The 23,586-nt window shown below is 39.5% G+C and overlaps 1 protein-coding gene across 20 annotated transcripts in view; it reads left to right on the top strand.

Moving 5' to 3' along the window:
- NEK10 (NIMA related kinase 10) overlaps window positions 1-23,586 on the top strand; it is a 257,967-nt gene continuing 234,381 nt past the window's right edge. For 6 of the 20 annotated variants that reach the window (XM_055109578.3, XM_055109577.3, XM_055109574.3 and 3 more), the window contains exons 1-4: window positions 1-237; window positions 16,512-16,622; window positions 16,909-16,969; window positions 22,406-22,536. In XM_055109578.3, the coding sequence (XP_054965553.1) occupies window positions 16,549-16,622; window positions 16,909-16,969; window positions 22,406-22,536 (266 nt within the window). In that variant the 5' untranslated portion in view covers window positions 1-237; window positions 16,512-16,548. Of the gene's footprint in view, window positions 393-1,897; window positions 1,938-16,511; window positions 16,623-16,908; window positions 16,970-22,405; window positions 22,537-23,586 lie in introns of all 20 variants that reach the window. The other 14 variants (XM_057301625.2, XM_057301617.2, XM_057301615.2 and 11 more) reach the window with 6 other exon arrangements.

The raw sequence follows: 23,586 nt of genomic DNA, 5'->3' as shown, positions 1-23,586 counted from the left end.
AGGTGGCGGAGGAAGAATTGTCGGCATTGGCCTGGCCAGCGCTGGTTGGTGGCCTGGAGGAGGATTTGATTGGAAAACCAACGGTGCAGCTGGCCGCGGTGTCCCTGAGGTTGAGGGGACCGGGAATAGGCTGGGGGGAGGACAGGACGGGCTGAGACTGGACGGGACCCCCGGTCTGCAGCAGCAGGGACAATGATAAGGAGATTGGCCTGAAGGAGGGACCGTCCCTCCCGCGCGGTGAGTAGGCGGGAGCCGGTGCTCGGCTGTGCCGGCGGGCAGCTTGATTCAGGGTCTCCGGGGAGACGTCCTCAGGTCCCTGTGGAGCGGCCCCGAAGCCTCGGGAGCCAGCTTCACTAGACAAGAGGCAGGGGTAGAGAATGCGGCTGTGGTGGGTAAGTGAGTCACTGCGTGAGGCAGTCTTTTCAAAGCAGGTGGTTTTGTGTTGGACGGATGGATGGTGGGAAAGCGCCATCAACGATGCTTCTTGGCGCTTCCATTTTGATAAGGGAATTATTCTGGTTAAATGGAGCCTGAATGTGTCTCTTCCAATCTGCTCCGACGCCTCTGGAGGTTCATTCTTCATCTCTATGAGCGTCGCTTTTCTGCCTTCTCCTTACAGGATGCTGCTTTGACTTTGCCCCTCTACTTTTCTGCCCTACTTCGGTGAGCCCTTCCACTTCCTCGCCTCAGGCACCATCTATCAGACGATGATTAGAAAGTCTCCACCTGGAACCTAGCCTGCTCTACTAACCGTCAGACCCCAAAATCCAGCTGCCAAGTTAACGCCACACATGTGCAACCCTGAACGCCATCTTCCCCATGTCTGCTGCTGCTCTTGGATTCCCTATTTTGGGCATCACTATCCATTCAGCTTTCAAAAACTACACTCTAGACGACATCCATGACACTTACTGCTGCTTCCTCTGCATCTCTATCAATTATCAAGACTATCCCTTCTTAATAGGTGTTGAATCAATTCCCACATTACCATCTCTATTTTTACTGTCTCAATTTCCACCATCGCTTGTTTAAATTCAACACCCATCTGGCTTCTCCGATTCTAGTCTGGCCCTATCTATCTAATCCACTTTTTCCCCCACCATTGTTGAACTGATATATGTATGTATGCATATATATATATGGAGTCCTTCTAAAAAAGACTCCTTTTTTAGAAGGAGTCTTGCTGTGCTGCCAGGCTGGAGTGCAGTGGAGCGATCTCAGCTCACTGCAGCCTCCGCCTTCCGGGTTCAACCAATTCTCATGCCTCAGCCTCCAGAGAGCTGGGATTACAGGCGCGAGCCACTACGCCTGGCTAATTTTTGTATTTTTAGTAGAGAAGGGGTTTCACCATGTTGGTCAGGCTGGTCTCGAACTCCTGATCTCAGGTGATCCACCCGCCTCAGCCTCCCAAAGTGCTGGAATTACAGGCGTGAGCCACCGTGCCCGGCTAAACTGATCTTTTTAAAACGCACATAAGGGCATTTCCCTTCCCTACTTAAAGTCCTGCAATGATTCCCCATTACCCTAATCCAATCTTTAGTTAGGCCTTCTATCGGCAGTTCCATCTTGATTGTTCCCAGAATATGTCACATTCTCTCCTGTGTGTAATTATCTCACCTGTTGCTCACACTGCCTGGAATGGACTTTCCTTTTTGCACCCCCACACTCCTGCTCTCACTCCCCAATCATTTTCTGTATGTTGCTTGATTACTGTTTCTTTCTCTGGACTGCTTCTGTGACGGCAGAGACCATCTTTGTCTCAGTCACTATTGTTATATATATCCAGCATTTAGCCCAGTACAAGACATCGTAACAGGTGTTCAACAAATACTTGTTAACTGACTGAATCTCTAAAATGAGAAGTTACTGTTTGCCATGGTATCTTCATTTCTTCCAGAAAAGTCAGAAATGGCCAATGAAGCTTTTGGTTATAAAAGGTAAATATTGAAAAAATGTTATAAAAGGTACAGGTTTTACTTTAATTTCAAGACCCTTAGTAATTGGAAACTACTTCAATTCACAGTTTATAGTTCAAGCCATAATCATTATCGCGGTAGCTGTTATTATATGACATAAGCTTAAAATGGTAAAGAGAGAGACAGTACAGCATGGTGTGCAAGAGCTAAGCTTTGGAGTCATATATACATGGGTTTGAATCCTAGCTCTAGCATTTTAGTTGTGTAACACATAACAAATTACTTAGCCTCTAGTCAGATTCTTTATCTGCACAATGGGGGTATAATAGCACCTAGCTCATAGGATTCTTTTAAAGATTATATGTACATAATTCATACCAAAGGTATAGTGCTTTATATATAGTAAGCTTTCACGTTTAAAAATGAACACACTGGGCTGGGCATGGTGGCTCATGCCGTGAATCCCAGCACTTTGGGACGATGAGGTGGGTGGATCACCTGAGGTCAGGAGTTCAAGATCAGCCTGGCCCACATGGTGAAACCCCATCTCTACAAAAAATACAAAATTAGCTGGGCATGGTGGCGCACACCTGTAATCCCCGCTACTTGGGAGGCTGAAGCAGGAGAATCCCTTGAACCGGGAGGCGGAGGTTGCAGTGAGCCAAGATCACGCCACTGCTCTACAGCCTGGGCAACAAGAGTGAAACTCCGTCTCAAAAAAAAAAAAAAAAAATGAACACACTGAAGTCTAGAGCTGTGAAATTGTCATGGTGAGTTTACAAAAGGTAAAAATCAATCTTTTGATTCAGTCAAGTGCAATTTCTAGGACACCATCCTGTTGTTATAGTACTTGATCACAAACTTTTGTGTTTGGCGACAGCTCTGATACAGCTCTGAGTCTCAATCATTCAGTGAGTATTTATTGACCATCTAATGGGTTTGGGGCTCCATGCCCAGTGAGGGTGAGCCAAAAGACAGTGCAACAAATAAAGTCTTCAGGAGGTGGAAGAAGGGCCTGGAATGTTACTCTGCCTGTCACAGCCAGTCAAGCTTTGAGGCTGAAGTCAAAGTGAACTGGGTTGAGCACTTGGATAGGTAGAGAGGAGCTGGAAGTTCATCCAGACAGTCAACAAATATTTATTGAACACCTGGGCCTTCAGCAGTGAACAAAACAAAGGCACTATTCTCTTAGGACAGTTCTCAGGGTGCAGTAGAGTAGAGTTCATAGAACACAGATTCTCGAGCCAGACTGCTTGGGTTGTAATCCTAGCTCCCCAAATCCTAGATATGGGATTGGCAAGTTAACTTAATCTTTCTGCACCTCAGTTTCCTCATCTGTAAAATGGGGTGGTTGTGAACATTACATGAATTAATATGGAAAAATTTCTTAGAACAGTGGTCAGTATGCCTCAGGAGCATGTAAATGTTATTTATTTGTATTGTGTTCTATTTGGAACACAATACAAGGAGAGAAATAAGTAAAGCAGGATGAGGGAATAGTAATCATCAGCTTGTGGATAGGGTGTATGGCTTGGATTTGGGAATAAGTCTTACATTTTGAAAGATTTCATCTTCTAGATGAAAGTGAACTTTAAACAAACTCATGTATATGCCTGATACGTATCATGATTTAAGAAACAGGAATGGCCAGGCATGATGGCTCACTTTGGGAGGCCGAGACGGGAGGATCACTTGAGGTCAGGAGTTTGAGACCGGCCTGGCCAACATGGTGAAACCCCGTCTCTACTAAAAACACAAAAATTAGCTGGGTGTGGTGACGCGTGCTGGTAATCCCAGCTACTCTGGAGGCTGAGACAGGAGAATCACTTGAAGCTGGGAGGAGGAGGTTGCAGTGAGCTGAGATCGCGCTACTGCACTCCAGCCTGGGCAACAGAGCAAGACTCCGCCTCAAAAAAAAAAAAAAAAAAAACCAAAAAACCAAAACCAAAAAACAGGAATATGAGCACTGGATAAAATACATAGTTTTTTTATTTGGTAAAATAATTACTTATCTATAGGTCAAACTCCCCTCATCTCAGCTAAAATCTGCCATGGTCATAATGAAAGTCATGGACTTAAGTCCATACAGTTGGCATCAATTCAAAGCTTATTAAATCTTATATTAGAAATAGTTATGATAGACGCAGATTCTAGCTTCAAAGCAGTCAGCAGAATCAAAGTGACAAAATGACAATTGACTGGCTCATGTCTACAAAAGATACCTAAGCCCTCCTGTAAAAATTAAAGTAAAAACTACAAGCAGGACAGATAAAGCACAGCAGCCATAACACTGACCTTGGGCCATCAGGAAAATGTTGCACAGTATTTAGTATATTTTGCAAAAGACAGTTAATATGAAAAGTATGAATAAAATAATATTTGTTTATTAAAGAAGTAAATATTTATCTAGAAAATTCACTTAGGTGAATAGAGAGCTGGATAAATGCCACCAATAAATGAGAGTTAGTACTGCATTAGATTAACAGGAAGGGTTCTGCCTGGCTTCAAATCTCTGCTCTGCCACTTACCAGCTGTGGGACCTTGGCAAATGAATGAACCTCACTGGGCCTCATTTCCTTCATGTGTAAATTAGGGACAGTAAGGGTAGCTACCTTACAGATTCATTAGGAGTGTTACATTAGGTAATGTATAGAAAGCACTTAGAACAGTGCTGGCACTACCATGTAGATGTTTGCTCTTATTATGACTGTTGTTATTACTAGGTATGAGATCTTGGCCAAGTTCCTTGACATTTTAGTGCCTCAGTTTCTTCATCTGTAAGTTGGAGATATAATACTAATCACCTCAAAGGGTTGTTTTGAGGATTAAATGAATATACTAATGTGCTTGTAAGAATAACCCTTAATAGGTTTTTAAAAATTAAAATGAAAACCATTTGTGACATTGAATTTAAACCCTATTTTTAATTTTATCTCTAGTATTTTTCATTAATGAGTCAAAGTCAATGAATATAGACAAATAATTTAAAATAAATACATGGCGGGGTGCTGTGGCTCACACCTGTAATCCCAGCACTTCGGGAGGCCAAGGTGGGTGGATCAGCTGAGGTCAGGACTTTGAGGCCAGCCTGGCCAACATGGTGAAACCCCATCTCTACTAAACACACACACACACACACACACACACACACACACACACACACACACAAAATTAGCCGGGCATGGTGGTGGGCGCCTGCAATTCCAGTCACTTGGGAGGCTGAGGCAGGAGAATCGCTATCGCTTGAACCTGGGAGGCAGAGGTTGCAGTGAGCCAAGATTGTGCCACTGCACTCCAGCCTGGGCGACAAGAGCAAAACTCCATCTCAAAAAATAAATAAATAAAGTAAATACACAAACTCTTCAAATGAAGTAATATTATTACCAGCCTGGGCGACATAGTGAGACCGCACTCTCCACACACACACAAAAAAGTTAATACTTACAACAGCTATCATAACAGTAACATATTTATCTAGTTGTCGACGGTTCTAAAGAGGTGTCACTATTTTATTTAGTCCCGACTGCCACCTTGTCATAGGCATGTTGTTATTTCTAATTTTTGGTCAATGAGAAAATAATCAGAGAACTCCAGTGACATTTCTGCGGTCACTCAGTGGGCAAGTGGAAACCAAGTCTCCTCTAACCCTGTTATTCTTTTTGACTATATTCCAGTGGTGTAACCAGAAGAAATCACATTCCCAGACTTGTTAACTTGCATCAGTGGAGACAGTGGCATTCATATAATACACATGTGTATGCTACACTTGACACAATGTGAATACTCATCTTTCCTTTAGGAAACCTTATTGTCCTGTTCATGTATACTTGAGGTAGTCCATCTTTAACATCAATGTAATACTTTATTTTCTTTTCTTTGTGGCTTCCTTGTATTTATGGAGAGATTTTGTCAAATCAACATGCTGCAATCACTGGATACTGGTCAGCTGGGGCAAACTTATTTGCTGTTCTTTTTCGTTGTCTTTACTCTCCATATCTACATCATGATATTCCAGTTATATTTGGAGCTTCCCAATCACATTTAACTTGGGATTTGTTCATTGATTGATTCATTCAGCAATTATTTATTAAATCCCTCTTTTGTTGTAAACTACAAAGTATGTGCTAGATACTGGGAATGAGCCAAAAAGCTGTCCTCCATATGCTTGACTAGTTTACAGTAAACTAATGGAGATGGAAATATGTACTTATTGAATTATGACCTGAATCAGCCTGTTTGTCAAAAGCTGCAAGGCAATGCTTGGCAGGGTTGTGACCCTGTCTAGGAGGTCAGCCCAAAGAATGGATACTTCAGTTGAGACATGAAGGATGAGACATCCAGCCTTTCCATACCACTGTAGCCCTTGAGTCCAGGGGTAAAGGCCTGGGGATATTCATGAGAAGTAACTCTGTGGTGGCAGTTCAGGACCAAGTGTGAGTAGCAGCTGGCTAGGTGGCCAGGAGCGTCAATTGCACGCAGCACCTCTCAGACCTTGGTAAATTTTCTTTTTATCCCAGGAGAAATGGGAAGCATATAAGGGCATAATTGGTCAAATATGTACCATAAAAAGAGTGCTTTTATTGATGTGTGGAGATAGATTTTTTTGTTGTAGTTGGGGAGAGGGAGAAATTGGAAGTTGGGAGATCATTTAGGAAGTGATAATGGTAGTTCAGGTGAGCACTGATGTAAGTTTGGACTAGGGCGTTGGCAGTGATGGTGGACAGATAAGTGTCATATTTAATAGAAAAATAGGACTTAGTAGCCAAATATCAGATACGGTGGTGAGGAAGAGGAAGGTGTCATTTTTCTGACATCCATGCCAAAGGACTCTCTCTTATTTGGGACTATTTTAGACAGGATGAATGAATGTGTTAGGTTGGCGCAAAAGTAATTGCAGTTTTTGCCATTGAAAGTAATGGCAAAAACCACAATTACTTTTGCGCCCACCTAATATGTTTGCATTCTCCTTGCCTCATATAATTACCTCTGGTGTTCCTGCTACTTAATGCAGTTCTTTGAATTCCATGGACACTCTAACATTATCTCAGGTCAATTCCTCTTTACCCAAAAGAGTTGGCCAAAGATTAATGGAATGTGATGATAAGCTGAATGATCTGCATATAGATGTTTTACATTTCTAAGAATAGCATTGCTTCCAAACTTCTTAGCCATTAGGAGTTCCGTAAGCTGGCTTGCAGACTGAAGGCTGCCACTTACTCCTTTTCCCAACACTTGCCTTCTTCCAGATCCTTTAGCTCCATCTCAACTCATATACTCACTGTGTCCTCAAGCCACTTTCAGCATCTTGCCTGCATCCCTGTGTTCACTGGCCAGGCCCGTTGTTCACCCCCCTGCCCATCCTTCTGGACCTTCTTCAAGTTCACAGTTCACAAAATCTTTCTATAATCTTTCCTCTGATTTCATTCAGTTTATAATCTCATTTGGACATTTTTTTCTGCTTTTTGACACTTCTAGTGTTCTTATTTAATCCATTGTATTTGCCTAAACCATTAAAAAATGTCTTCTTTTACAAAGAGACATTATCAGCAATTTCATATGCTTTACCCTACATATTTATGATTTCCCACACACATTGGATTGTAAAGAGATTTTTTTTTGTAGTGCCCAGTGGTCTTGTGCACAGTCAGAGCACAGTAAATAATAAAATGCACTTGAAATAAAATGTTATTAGATAAAATTCAATTTTATTTTATAGCTCAGAAAGTACTTCTAGTTTTTGCAGCGCCACCAAACATATGAACATCAATTTGTTGATTCAGTCTTCTCTTCACTTGTGAAAGTTCTAGGGGTTTGGGTTGAATCTGTACTTACTTTATTACTTATTACAATGATGGTTAACGATTTTATTGGAAGACATTATGAACCATGTCTTATTCAGTGTTGTATCCTCAGTGCCTGGCATATACTAGGGACTCAATAAATATTTCTTGGAGTAATGAATAAATATAATTCTCACCTTTCTGTTTCTCACAAAATCAGGAAATAGAAAATACTCATATTCTATTTGGGGTCAATGAGAAAAGAGAAATTTAGTGTGCTACTTTAGTTATTTTTGTTGACGGATTAATATAAATTCTTCCTTCACATCATCTGGACCTTTTTTCCTCTTTTCAATATTGCTGCTTAATATGTAAGTCTCAGGTTCATTTGCTCTAACATAGGCACATTGTAAACCATATGATGAGTAGAATTGGATGCTGTAGCAGCTACGCAAGGCACAGACATAGCATACCACAAATATCATTATGCAATGACAATGGAGGGAATCCACAGAACCTACATTTATATCTGCAGATTTCCCTTTACAATAAAAGATATAAGTTGGAATGAGAATAAATCAGAAAATAGGGAGGTTATAGTGGTATCTGTTGTCACATATTCTAGTTAATTTTGGAGCAGCACTCAGACCAACATGGGCCAGTATTAGCCAGAGGAAAATGAAAATCAGCACTTAAAGGAGTGTCCATCATCATAGCAGGTGGTCAGTAACTATTACGAGGATTAAGTGGGAGAGGGTTAGAATACTATTAGAATTCTTGGTTCTTTTTATCCCCAAGTGCTTGTTTACATATAAAATAGAAAACTGCTTAAAGTATTGACTATTTGCGCAAGGAAGGTGGCAAATGTACTGACTCAGGAGCAAGGCCATGATAATAATGCTTGTCCTTAGCTGACGACACACTCCTGCCCTTGGAGATTCTGTACCAACCGTGTCTTTGTTTACCACTCTATGATGATTAAAACACACCACCTACATATTTCACATGAGTGAACCAGGATGAATGAATGGATGTTTGCAAGCACCCCAGGGTCCAGGAGGTGAAGTTATGCAAACATCAGTTGTTGTTATATCACCCTCTGCCCTTGGCTAAGGGCCAATATCAACAAGTTCTCTTTTTCCCATCTGCCTTAGAGTTTTCCATGAAGATTTAGATCCTGAAGGTGAAGTGCGCTTTGTTCTCCTTCACTCCTAAAGATGCAGTGTGGCCTTTGACACATTTTTCCTCTCTGGGTCTTAATTTCCTCCTCTAGTAGAAGGGAGCTGAATCATGGTCTGCAACTGGTGACCTATAGATTTTTTTTGTTGTTTTGTGCAAGTGTCTTTTCTTGTTTTGCTTCATTTTTTATGTGCTTTTGAGTCCCTCTTGGGAGTATGTGCCTTCTCATGTGTGACCGAAGCTCTACCACTCTCTACACCTCTCTTCATTCATTTACATTCTGTTCTTGGGCCTGGAGGGTGTTAGACGTCCTGATACTGCATGTTCTCTGAGGTTTATTCTTGTCATAGCTGTCTCTTTTCTGCTAACTCCACATATAGTTCCCATTGAAGAACAATAACAATGTAATATAAGGGATAAAATCAAGACAACAGTTTAGACTAGAGAACCAGATGTCCTTTTTAAACTGTAATGGGTATTAGCAAGTTATGTTTCTCACAGGATTTCCTCAACTTTTTGCTCACCTTATTTTGAAAATGTGTGTGTGTTTATTTTCCAGCAATTTGACCAATTTAACTTGACATTTTCTGTGGAGGATTTATAGTTTTCTAAAGCATACATAATTTGAAAAGTCCAAGCACTGTATATTTGTGAGATTTAGTGCAAATATTCTTTGCAAAAAGAAAATTGTTTCTTTATTCTCAAAGCACTTTAACTACATAAACTGCTGGAGTGGTGAATACATTTTAAGTGTGTATTTTGAAATAATTTTAGACGTAACATAGAAACTGCAAAAACAGCACAGAATTCCCATATACCCTTCACTCAGCTTTCCTTAATGTTGACATTTGCCATCACCATGTTACAGTCATCAAAACTGAGAACTAAACATTTGACCAGTGCATTTTAACATGTTTGTCTTATCTCTGGCTGCTCTATGTGACTTTTTATCTTATTTTAACTACTTTTCTCAAAGAATCACTATTAGAGGAATTTTTAGAAAAATATCTACAGTAAAGGAATTAGAGAAATGGTTTTCCATTTTGTACTTCTAGTTAGTTACGGGGCTGAAAGTTCTCTAAATTCTTTTAATATGTCCCTTTGAAAACAGACAGAACTGTAGCTTGTCATCTAAAATGAAAGGTTAATCATTATTCATCAGAAGAAACAGAGACTTCTTGTCAGTACAGGAAGTTCTAACTTCCTTTTGTGGTAGGGTTCATTGCAGTTTATTTTAGTGCTTTTTTCAAAATAATAAACCTGACATAGCCAAAATGGTAATTAACTTTAATCTGATGTATTTTCACTGTTATTACTTTATTTTTGATTGATTGATTGATTTTTTTTTTTTTTTTTTTGAAATGGAGTTTCATTCTGTTGTCCAGGCTGGAGTGCAGTGGCACGATCTCGGCTCACTGCAACCTCTGCCTCCTGGGTTCAAGTGATTCTCCTGCCTCAGCCTCCTGAGTAACTGGGACTACAGGCATGCACCACCACACCTGGCTAATTTTTGTGTTTTTAGTAGAGACGGTGTTTCACCATGTTGGTCAGGCTGGTCTTGAACTGACCTCGGGTGATCTGCCTGCCTTGGCCTCCCAAAGTGTTGGGATTACAGGCATAAGCCACCACTCCCTGGCCTGTTATTACTTTATAAGCACCGTTTTTAACCATTAGTAAATGTAGTAAATAAAATGGAGTATTTACAAAGATGCAACCTGAGTGATTAGTAGGAAAAAAAAGATATTTGTGGGCGATTTACCATAATGATTCAAATGACTCTATTTTATATTTAGTAAATATGAGGCCACCTGAGGATCTTTTGAGTAGCTAAGGCAACCATGGAATAAAAACGGGTTTCTGGGTAGAGATCTGAAAACCATATCACAAATACTCCCTATGTTATTTAGTTAGTAGGTTAATATTGCACAATTTAGATTAATTACACTCAGGTAATTTTGCCATGGCATGTGTTTCTTTCTCTGTCACATGTGTTTACTCAGCAATTACCAAGACATCACGAGCAAATGAGGGGCCTCTCTAGAGACTTCTTTAGCATTAACCCAAATTTCAAACAATAGAGGATAGAAATTACTTCTGAGAGTTTCTTTTAAAAAATGGATTTAAAAATTCAACAATGAATCATAACTGTGATTATAGCTGTACTTGTCTAGGGCTGTATGCACCAAACCCTGAGGTTTGGAAAAGTCTCTTCTCTCCCATCTGAGATGGTATTCAGGTCCCATGACTGAGGTGTACAAAAAAAGCAAAGACACCAAAAGTTTCTGTTTTTAAAGTAGCATGCCTTTGGTTTTTATATATAATCTTTCACTACTGTGACTACTCCCTATATAAAAAAATAACAAACTTAATTTCCACCTTCTCATTAGAATGGAAGAGAAACCCATATAGGTACAAGTGTTTGTGTAGCAAATTCTCTTAACACTTATTTTACAGATAAGGCCAAAAGTTTTTGTAAAAAGCCAAAGTTTTTGGCCTAATCTCATTGGTAAAATAAGTGTTAGAGAATCAGTGGTTTTCTATTTTTATTTTAGCAATAGAATCCTTTTCTCTAATGAAACTGTATGCAGAAACCCAGAGAAGTAAGATTGCTTTGGTTTAAATGGAGAGTCCACCTTGAGCTTTAACTGCTTGGCCACAGTTCTCTTTCCCAGCCTCACTCTCGCCCTCTCCTGGTTGTCATGGAATTGTCAATTTCTGGGTTAGTCCCCTCAGACTCTGTACTTAGGGCTGTGGTTCTCAATTAGAGATTCATCTAGGGTTGCTGTGAAAACAGTTTTGTTACTTAAAAAGATAGACTTTAATAATCCAGACCAGTGGTATTCAGGTGATATTCAGACTGGTGTGTCACTGGTCCATGAGCAGATAAAGACAGAAATTGAGAATGAGAGTTTAGAAATATTTACAGCACTTCAGCATTGCCATGACATCTTAGGCACATCACCAGTGGCATTGTCTCACTGAACAGGATTTGAACCAAAAGTATCAGTCCATAAAAGATTGGAAATTAAAGAGTTCTTTATTACAGATAGTTTCAGAAGCACAGCGATGAGTATTTTCTTATATAGAACTCTAAGTTTCCCCCAATGACTGAATAATTCCTGAATGTGCTCAGGATTATTACAACATCACAAATGCTCATCAACTGATTTTATTTATAAAAGAGTTTTATGAGCGATTTGTTGACCTAAAAAAGTAATAACACAAGTTTTTTTTAAAAATAATCCTTTTATCCGTTCATCCATTTGTTAGGCATTGCATTCAATAAATATTTATTATTTGCCTACAACTCACCATTCTCTGGTGAATAGTGGAAGCCCAGTTCCTGGCCTTCTGTGGTAATAAGGCAATTGCAACATCAAAACCTCCCAGAGCAAACCCATACATTTGATATTGGATTTTCCTGATTACCATATAATAACAATATGTGGGGAGTATAGGCTGCTCTGTGGGCATCGAGAAGGAGCACCAGACTTGGGATGTCAGAGGAGGTTCTAAGCCTTAAAATAAGTAACTGTTAAAAGCAAATAACTGACAAAATAAGTCACTCCTTACAGATTGTGATACATATTTTTTGAGGGCTTATGCCATGCTTACACTGTGTCATGCACTATGTGCTGTTCTATGTGTCAGGGACATATCTGTGGACGAAACAGACACAGTCCCTGCCATAGGAGGCTTATAAGCTAGTTCAAAGAAGTCAATAAATGGACAAGAGGATTTCCGATGTTGATGAACTCCAGAAGGAAAGAAAACAGAGTGCTGTGGTAAGTATGAGTGTGTGGGGGTGAACATGTCACAGAGATTCATCAGAGGAGACCCCACTTAGGAGAGCACATCTGACCTGAAACCCAAAGGATATGGAGAAGCCAGTGTGAGATTATGGGAAAAGAACAGCAAGCAGGCAGAAAGTGCTTAAGGCAAGAATATAGTTGGCATGTTCATGGGCACAAATGGTCTTAGTCTGTTTTGTGCTGCTATGATAGAATACTACAGACTGGGGTATTTATTTATTAGTTTATTTTTAAGAGACAGGATCTTGTGCCGTTGCTCAGGCTGGAACGCAGTAACATCATGAGGGCTCACTGCAGCCTCAACCTCCTGGGCTCAAGCAATCCTCTTGCCTCAGCTTCTTGAAGCTTGCACTACAGGTACACACCACCACACTTGGCTTATTTTTAAATTTTTTGTAGAGATGGAGTCTTGGTATGTTGCCCAGGGTGGTTTCAAACTCTTGACCTTCAAGTGATCCTCCCACTTCAGCCTCTGAAGGTGTTAGGAATACAGGTATGAGCCTTCATGCCTGGCAGACTAGGTAATTTATAAAGAACAGTTCTGGAGGCTGGGAAGTCCAAGATCAAGGTGCTAGTAGGCTTGGTGTCTGGTAAGTGCCCAGTCCCTGCTTCCAAGATGGAGCCTTGAATGCTGTTTTCTCTGGGAGTCACACTTTTTCTTACATGGCAGAAGAGCAAAGAGAGAGAACTCATTCCTGAAAGCCCTTTGTAAAATGCACTAAACCCACTCATGAGGACAGACTCGTGGCTCAATTATCTCTCAAAGGTCCTACCTTTTAATACTGTTTTAGTGGCAATTAAATTTCAACATGAATTTTGGAGAGGATAGACATTCAAACCATAGCATTTGGCATGTTCGTGGGTTCATGTTTCTCTCTAGAAAGCCAACATGGCTGAAGTGGAGGAAGCAAGAGGGAGAGGGGAGGAGGCAAGCTCAGAGCAGTGAAAGTCATGGTTGGAAGCCAAGTCCAATAGGAGGCCACAGGAAGGTTGTAAGCCACAGAGTGGTATGATCTGATTTACATTTTAAAGCATTCCCTGGGGTTCCTGAGGATGTAGAGGAGCAAGGGTGGAAGCAGAGAGACTCTTGAGGGGGTTGTGGCAGTCATCCAGGCAGAGAAGATGGTGGCTTGGAGTAGGGTGATAGTAGGAGTGGAAAGAAGGGAAAGCTAACTAGTTTTGCTGGTGGCTTGAATATGGGAGGTAGAGGAAAGAGAGGAGCCAAGAATGTCCCCTGAACTTTTGTCTAGAGAGCCACTCTGGTACCAGTTACCAAGATGAGGAGCACTAGGGGCATTTGGTACTAGGGGGTGGGGGTCAAGAGTTCTGTTTAGGGTATGTTAAATTTGGGATGCTCATTAGGCATCCATATAGTGACTTTGTGAATTTAGGAGGTCAGAATGGGGTTAGGGCTGAACATATAAATTTATAATTGCTGATGGTATGTAAAACCATGGGACTGCAAGAGATCCTTGGGAGAGGGGGCAGACAGAGAAGGGAGGAGGACCAAGGACTGAGCTGCTAGGACATGAGATCATAACAACGTCTGGCGAGGTCAAGCAAAGAAAGAGGGAAATTCAACTCAGTAGTTGGAAGCTAATGCAGCAGGCGCTGCTTAGTTTGTATCCATAGCAAAGATCCTTTACCTTCATTACCCACAGCTCTTCCACATGGAGTCGTTGATTTTAGTGGATATTTGTGGGCACTCTGCCCAGAGCCTCTCCCATTCCTTGGGACTGTGTGTCCTCGTATTGGCTTCAATGTTCTGCTTTAACAGCTAGATTCTGTATGTCTTTTTTAGAGGACTGCCTCTAAGTGACTTGGAGTCACTACCACAAGAGAGGAGTGCCTGGGGAGTTATGACTGAAGGCTACAGGAATATGAGAGCCAGGCTCTCACTTCTCTCAGTTTAGACAACTCTGAGGACTAATCTACACTGCAGCATTCCTCCATGGGCTTAGACCGAAGCTACCCTCTAGAGAGCTTTTGTGTTAGCACGCTTGCCTGACCTCTGTCGGGAATGCTTTCTTAATACATTGTCTGCCTTTGGGCAACTTAACATATGAACTGCCCTTCCTTCCCCCATCTCCCATTTTGTATTATAGTGTAGACATTAGTATAATGTAATCATTTTTGTTAATTTAAAATGGGATTAGGTTAACTATTTTAAAGCATTCCCAACTTCTCAAAGCTTTTTTTCAGAATATCTCCATTTAAGCAGCCATTAAATGGAAAGGATTTTGTTTTTTATCCTAAAGGCAATTGTCTGTTTCTGTTGATACTGGTGAATTTGTTTACTGTTTAATTAAGTGCAACATTTCCAAAGAGTCATCTATATTCAGCCTTCCAGCTCACAGAGTACATGCTGATCTCAAACAGATATAACGATTAGATCATTATTTCCTGTTCACATACTTGTTCAATACAATTATGGAAATTAAGCAAGAGAATAAGACAGGGTGTTTAGCGAGTTTGATAGTGGTAAACGCGATCCCCTTCTAGCAGAAGAAGCCTGTGAGCTTTTCCATAGGCTCTCCTGTGCTTGTCATTGCGGCTTCTATTTTCTGCTTCTAAACTATATTCTGTAGCTATAGTTTGAGCAGGAATTCGAAGCCAACAGCAGGACAGTGTGGCTATGTAGAGTATTTCTTCTGTCTTTGAGGGAAGAGTAAAGTTAGATTCTATTTATTTTGAATGGATTTCCATTTATTTTAGAACGTACGGGGCATTTTTGTATTTGCATATTAAAAGCGCTTGGGTCTTTTGCTTTTAAACACTACCTTACAGATCCTCCATTCTTTTTACCTCCCCTTCTCTCCCTTCTCCCTTCTCTTTCTTTCTTTTAGAGTAAAAATAGATGCTAAATCTCTACCTGAACACCTCACAAACATGTTTTAAAGTTCACGAGTGGGTTTTTGTTTGTTTTTTTGCTTGTGGTGGAAATGCATACCTGTAATAGCTTCTTTAACCTTTTAGCAGTTTTCAGTCTGAGAGTGGGCAGAGTAAAGGGTCAATAAATATTTGTTGAATGAAAGAGGTGGTGTTATATCCTTGGTACAATCCTAAAGTGTTAATATTGTACCTGTTATTGTTGTGCTCCTGTGCTGAGAGACTTGGTCCCTGGCTCTTAATTGTAGCCCAACTATTTGTCAAAAATATGACAAATATATTGGGAAAATCATTTTTAAATCCTTAAACTGTCTTTGAGCATTTCACAAAATTAAATTTCACTAGATTCAGCGGAAGTGAAATGCCCATTGGTACATTCCTTTTGCCTCTAAATACTTCTGAAACACTTGGATTTTGACCATAGATTTCACAATACATTGAAGCATGCTATTATAAGACAATAATGCATACTTTTTCATGCCTGAACAACACATTGAAGTCAAACTGTGGCATTGAAGCACAGTTGGAAAATTTTACATCCAGTCAGATTAAACCCATAGAACACACTTAATTTTGTATTTGTTATGTAATTGAAAATATGGGCATCTTCAACTTTCTATTTCTATTCTGAAAATTAAAATAATTGCATTAGAAATTGACTAAGAAAAATAAAAGCAAACCAATTGTTCTTTGTCTATTGGCAAACCCATACTTATCTTTTGAGTGAGGGTAAAGCATGCCCTAAATGTTCCCAATGTCCTTTGAATGATAAATAGTAAGTGGTATTCATATTAACGCTTTTATTATTGTATTAGAACTAAATCTAGGTTTTCCATGTTTAAATAGATGTTATAAGTGGGTTTTGTCTGTATTAACTGAGGACATTTTGGCGCACGCAACCCAACTAAAATTTTCCCTCTGGTTTAATTTGAAAGGAATGCGATGTTAATTCTGGGGCATTGATGTTTTACAATGCCTGATCAAGATAAAAAGGTGAAGACCACAGAAAAATCAACTGATAAAAAACAGCAAGAAATCACCATCAGGTAACTCCCTACTGAGTGTTTGCTAATTGTTAACTCAGGCAGTGGCCATTGAACAGATTTAATGGCTTTTTGAGAAATAGAGAAGACTCTTGACAACTACTATTCAGAGTTACAGTGTTTACTGAAACATTTGGTCATTTCTAGTGTTCTAAAGAAAATGTTTAGTGTGTGTATTCATTCCAGTTGACAAAAGCAGGCCTCCAAGTGGCAATGCCATCAGTGGATAACACGATCTGGTTCACCTGGAGCCTTCTGTGGGTTCACATTGTGTTATTCTCTCTCCTAGGGACTATTCAGATCTTAAAAGACTTCGGTGCCTTTTGAACGTCCAATCAAGCAAACAACAGGTAGTGTTTTCAAAGATTGTTCACGTGGTAATAAAAGAAAAATCATATGTTTCCAAAGGGCTCCATTTAACATCTCTATGAACGATATGTCTGCTTTTCTTTGCTCATTATTCACATCTTTGCTCTTTCTTCATCTGGCTGTTTCTCTGACACCTGGTTCAGGCTTTGCCAAGATTTGGCATCCACATTCGTCTCTCAGGCCAGGCCCTGCTTTAGCCTATGCTTGTCACCCTGTGTCCTACTCAGCAAACCCTTTCCTCTTCGGTCTGTAAACAAACTGCATACTCTTTTACTGAATGGCCAACCTTTGGTTTTCTGAGCTTTAGGGAAATTGTTATTTTCAAAGCACTTTCTACCACATTTTTCTCCTCCTTCCCCCTTACTCTTCCCAATCCTGCCCCCTTGCTACAGTGCCACTCTTGAGGCTTGCTGCACAATGTACCTCACCAAAATGAGGGGCAAGGAGTGATTTTTGGCTATTTTTATAGTAGCATTTTAATGTTCTTATTAGAGAAAAAATGGTACTTCTGCTTGAATTTATCTCCAAACTTTTCATTTTGGTTTTGCACCTGTGAGACTTTGGAAAGTCATGACATTAGAGGCCATCCAGGGAGGCTTGGGGAACAGCATAGCAATGCTAATAATAATGAAAATAGCAGACACTTATTTAGCACCTTAACTCATAAATGGAAGGGATGGGACTTGAATCCTGGTAGTCTGGCTCTAAAGTCTACATTGCTCTTGCTTAAGTAAATTTGTTTAAGAGCTCTGGTGTTTGGCAATCCAGCCCTGACAGTTTTTGTTATATCAACCACATTTACCAGAGAGCTATAGCATTTTTATCTGCTTATACTGGAAAATGATTTGATGGCATATAAAAGCCAAATAATGATAGTTCGTATTTAGGGAACACTTTCTATGTGGCCGCTGCTTTACCTGCATTACGCTGCTTAATGATTACAACTCCCATTTTTACAGATGAGGAAACAGCCACAAAGAAATCAAGTGACTTTCCCAAGATCATACAGCCTCCTAATTGGTGAAGTCTAGTTCTGAACCCAGACACCCTATCTTTGCAGTGTGTGCTTCTAAATACTGAGATACCTGTTAAATGACTTGCAAAATTAAGTCCGTTCTTTCTTAAAGAGGCAAACAAGATGGCTAGGCATACAGTTTGGAGTGTAGTGCCCATTCTTTCCCACTGTACATCCTGTGATGTAACCATAATATCAAAGACTTCTACTTTTTGCTTTTACTATTTCCTTCTCCTAAATTTCTTTCTTATAAAATCTCACCCATTTCCAAGACCCAACTCTAATGATATTACCTCCATATAGTTTCCATTCTAGAGGTGATCTCTGTCTTCTCAAGGCTCCTTCTTTTACTGCTGTGGCATTATTTTCTCCTGCGCTTTGGAAACTCTTGTTTACGTGTCTTATTTCCTGACAAGATCTTGTAATTCCTAATGCCAGCAACTTTGACTTTTGCCTCTGGTTCACTATATTTGATGAGTTCTAGGCCAGATTTTGCTAAATTGAATTGCGACTTGAGAAATGGGTCACCACTTGAGGTTGTATAACCTCCTAGCCAGGGCAAAAAACAAAAAAAAACCAAAACCAAAAACCAATATAGTTTTTCTGGCTCTAATTTTCCAACTTTGAAGTTTATGCTGACTGGATCTCTTGTGTGCCCTTTCAACACTGCTTGCTTGATAACACCTGGCAGGCTTAATTAAAGTTAATTTAGTGATTTATTTCCCCCCTTAACCAATCTTCATATTTGCAATCTGTTGTGGGACAACTTTACATGGCATATATTTTTGTAAAATCTTTCACATGTACAAAAATGTATATTTGTAATGCTTGAGTTATTCAGAAAATAGATGGTGCTAAAAAAATAAAAATACTGTCAATTTAATGAAGATCCTTAGGTTTACAAAATTAATGCCTAATTGTGTTTATAAAAGTTTCATTCATTTGTAATTTTGAAATAAGAAATGTTACCCTGTTCTCCTTTTGGTAAAATAATGTGGAGACATTTATAGGGAGGGAAGATATTGGAGAAAATAACTCAAGTTACACTTATTTATACTTTGCTTGTTCCAGAAAGAGTCATTAAGAGCTTATAAAGAGACAGAAAGTGTGATAGGTTGTCATATATTAAAACCAGGGCCCAAAATAAGAGAAAAACAAGGGTTGGGAGCAAAGTAGAGTTGGGGTCAAGCAGAAATGCTCAACAAAATATACACATGGGCAACATATTTGGTTCAGAGATTTTCAGTACTCAATTTGAAAAGTGAAACCTGTGATTAAGGCCCACTCAGCTGCATTTCTGCGCTAACAAGTTGTGGCCTGAAGGAAGGAAAATGACAAGCATTTAAGTAAAAGGGTGACTAGACATTTCTATTCGATAAATAAAGCTGGAAGACACTATGTAATGTCTGAAAGCCTATCTGTGAATTTTGGACTTGATTCCATCAGCAACAGAGAACGTTGAAGTTTGCAAGCAGAAGTGACACGACTTTCTTGACATTCTGGTCCATGGACTGCAACCCCCTTCCGTGACCCATGGGACTGTAAGCTCCTTGAAGACAAGAGGCTGTGACTGTTCTGCTTACTGTATATATACAGTGTCTCACGCAATGTCTGGTATATGATGTGTCTGCAACAAATACACTGAATTAATGGATGAACTTTTCTGAAGGTGGTTTAGCAGATGAATTAGTTTGGCAAAGAGACTGGGAACAAAGTGAGCATTTGTTCCACAGCTTCACATTTGAATACCTACAATATGCCTAGCTCTGTGAGAGGTGCTAAGAACACAAAGATTAATAGATGTGATGCTGCCCTCAGGGTGGCCAAATTCAAGGGGAAAGGATGTTGTGTAAGCTATACATTATACTAGCCTGAGATAAGTTTTGAAAGAGAGGTAAGCATGGTATTGCCACCAGGAAAGGAATGAACAACTCTATCCAGGAAGGCCTGGGCAAGTGCTTGTCAGGAGGTTAAGTCACACCCTGACCCAAGATCAGGAGTAACAGGCTGCAGATGCCCAGGTGTGGAGAGATCAGACACACAGAAGATAGACAAATTGGGGACCCAAGAGAAAAGACTCTAGGTTTTGAACTGGATTCTGAATGTACATTGCTTTCATATGAAGTGCTACTTGCTTCAAGGTGCCTACTATTAGGTTCCTGGTCTTTGCAACTATCGATGCCAAATCCATCTTATCCACCCGTTTTCCATGAGTTGATTTCCGATACAGGCCACCTGCTCTGCCTGCAAAGGGAATGGCTGCAAGCTGCGGCAGCTTTCCACTCCTCTCTTGGAATCACCTGGGCTTGCTTTCTCTGTGCTGGCTAATTTCTCTCTTGCAAACTTTTCTAGGAGTTGTACTAATGGTAAGGGGGTTTAGAATCTCTTGGGCCTGGAAAACCTGCTTCTTTTATGCGGTATATCATGATATTTTGAGTATAATATGGGAAAATTTGCTTGTGCTGCTACTTCATGTTAGATATCATTTGGATTAATAGTTCATATTCAGAAATCACCTAATTTGTAATGACAAATTTTATTCGTTTAGCGAAATTCATCTGTATAATAGGAATAATTATGAGGATTAAAAGAGTATGTACAAAGCAATTAGAACTATGCTTGACACATAACAAGTGTTTTATAAATAGTAACTCATGCAATTTTCATAACTCTAGAGTTATATACTATTATTATTTCCATTTTAATGATACAGAAACTGATGCACAGAGAGATTGAGTAAATTTTCTAAGATTATGCAGCTAGTTAATGGTAGATTTAAACTCATAGAATCTGGCCAGGGACTTTGTTCTCTTAACCACTAAGCATTGCTGGCTCAGCCTATTGTCTTTTGGTGGTTGTAGATTGGCTGACCGAATTGAGATAGAAAAGTAGTTTTACAGGATGGAAGATTTATTATTAACATTTTGAAAATCTGACTGTGGCTGGCATATGATAAAAAAGGATTTTAGTTTTTTTGTTAACTATTAAACAATGTCTTTATTATAATCCATTTTTCTGTAAGCTGACCTTATAAAAAGTCAGGCATATTCTCTTTAAATAAAAAAAGATGTCTTTTTTTTTTTTTTTTTTTTTTTTTTTTTGAGACGGAGTTTCACTCTTGTTGCCCAAGCTGGAGTGCAATGGCGCGATCTTGGCTCATCGCAACCTCTGCCTCCCAAGTTCAAGTGATTCTCCTGCCTCAGCCTCCCAAGTAGCTGGGATTACAGGCATGTGCCACCACACCCGGCTAATTTTGTATTTTTAATAGAGATGGGTTCCTCCATGTTGGTCAGGCTGGTCTTGAACTCCCGAACTCAGGTGATCCACCCACCTGGGCCTCCCAAAGTGCTGGGATTACAGGCATGAACCACTACACCTGGCTGAAAATGATGTCTTCATACTGATTTACATTAAATACTTCAGTGAAATAAGACAACAAGTGCAACATATTATAACTTTGTTTGGTAATATATAAAATGGAAAAATTTACTGAAAAATGATTTTTTTGTTATGTTATACTCTGCTTACCTCATCTGTAATAATTTAGCTAATTATAGAACGTCCTTCATTTGTACTTTGGAAAAAACAGGATATTTGTCTATACCATGCTCAACTTTATGGTGTTATCAGAAACCTTAGGGTTATCCCAATTATAGACAAATACTGGTAAGTGAAACTATTTGAATACTGATAACCTGACAATTTATTATTGCAAGTGAAGCATAGTGAAGTTGTTGTAGTTAAATTTTTACTTATGGTAAATTTGATAATATATTTTAATGTCTTTTATAAATATGATTGAGTAATCAGGATGTTCAGACTGATTAAAAGTGGTAGAATCTTCTTTATTGTTATATCCCTAACACCAGGAAAATAGTGTGTACACCTGGTAAATATTGAAGAATGAATGAATGTATGGTGACTCATTCTCAATTTGGGCACTCTGCTCTATATCAGAGTGTTCTACCTGGATCCAGGAGCTCTCTAGTCAGCTTGCATGTTTGAATCACATGAGAAACTTCAAAACCTCCTGATGCCCAGGTGTCACCCCAAACCTATATCTGTTTTAGGTGCTGAGGTAATAGCATTGAACAAAAACAGGCAAGTTCCTGCTTGTGTTGAGGTGACATTATAATCAAGGGAGACTAAAAGTACATAAATAACTGTCAGATATGACAAGTGGTGTTACAAGCTATGAAGAAAAATAAAACAGTGTAAGGTAGATGTTTAAGTCAAAGATACTTGATTTGAATCTTGGAAAACCCTTACATTTGAAAGGGTTGTTATCTTAATTATTGGCCTGGAAAAAATCTCAGTCTCGTCATCCTCCCCATATTTTGTTACTTTCTTTATCCCGTGCTGAATTGTGATCCTCATGTACTCTATGCTTCTATTTCTGTAGCTTCCAGCCATTAACTTCGATAGTGCCCAAAATAGCATGACGAAGTCTGAGCCCGCCATCAGGGCGGGTGGACACAGAGCTCGGGGTCAGTGGCATGAATCCACAGAAGCTGTTGAACTTGAAAATTTTAGGTAAGAAATCCAGCATCTCCTTCGTCTTCAGCAACTTATTCTGCTTAGCTCACAGTTTTATTTAAGTTTATCCCAGGAGCTAAAATTTAAAACCCGCTTCAAAATTTACCATAGAGATTCTTAATTTAATATTTTCAGTTAGTGCTTAAACCATTCCCAGAAATAATATGTAAATAACAGGTTTAATGGGTACAGGTGGAACTGACCTGGGAGATTTAGGACCCTATGCTGACATGCGTTTGGCATTGCTCAACGAGGAAGTGGTTCCAGATTATTGACCTGGTTAGGCTTGTCCCAATCTTTGTCTGTCTAGATCTTGCCAGTAATGAGATGGCATAAAAGGAGCCGTTGCTGTGAACAGATGTGGTGGTTAAAGTATGTCGTTGTCAAAACAACTGAGGTTTTCAGTTGAAGGGGTTGCGGCACACCTCTAACATTGAAAGTGTCAGGTAATGTTCATCTCTGTTGCCAAGCAGACCTCTGCAAAGCTACACATTCTTGTGGGCCACTCCCCTCTTGGGAGCTGGTTCTCTCAGTTTTACAGTGTGCTTGGGTCATTTGGCACTAAGTACCATGTAAATAGTGAGTGGCATGAAATATCAATATGAATATTCTAGAAGGATCATTTGTTTATTTGGCCTAGATTTTGTTTTTGTTTCCCTGTCATCTTATGACAACAAATTTAATAGTATGGGAAAGTTACATGACATTTCATGTGTTCATATTTTAAAAATATATTTTTAGTGAGGAACACTTAAATACTTAAAAAATTGTCATATAGTGAGTACCAGTGCCCGTGTACTAAGAAACTATTATAGCCCTCAGGTGACTAGGATGGGGACATGCTGTCCAATGGCATCTGAAAGACTGAGAAGGCTGAACATTACGCATGGCAACATAAGTTTACACACCTTTCCTTTGAGGTTGTATGTTCATGGAATTCCAGCTTATTTGTCCTAGATCTGAAAATTAGTTTTATTTAATTATGTGCAAAAATATTGTATCATGTATTTGGTAGCAATGTGACCCTTTTATTATCTCTTATCCTTT

Source organism: Pan paniscus, chromosome 2 (genome assembly GCF_029289425.2).
Source record: "Pan paniscus chromosome 2, NHGRI_mPanPan1-v2.0_pri, whole genome shotgun sequence".
NCBI lineage: Eukaryota > Metazoa > Chordata > Mammalia > Primates > Hominidae > Pan > Pan paniscus.
The sequence above is the reverse complement of the archived record's forward strand: the minus strand, read 5'-3'. Positions and strand labels throughout refer to the sequence as shown.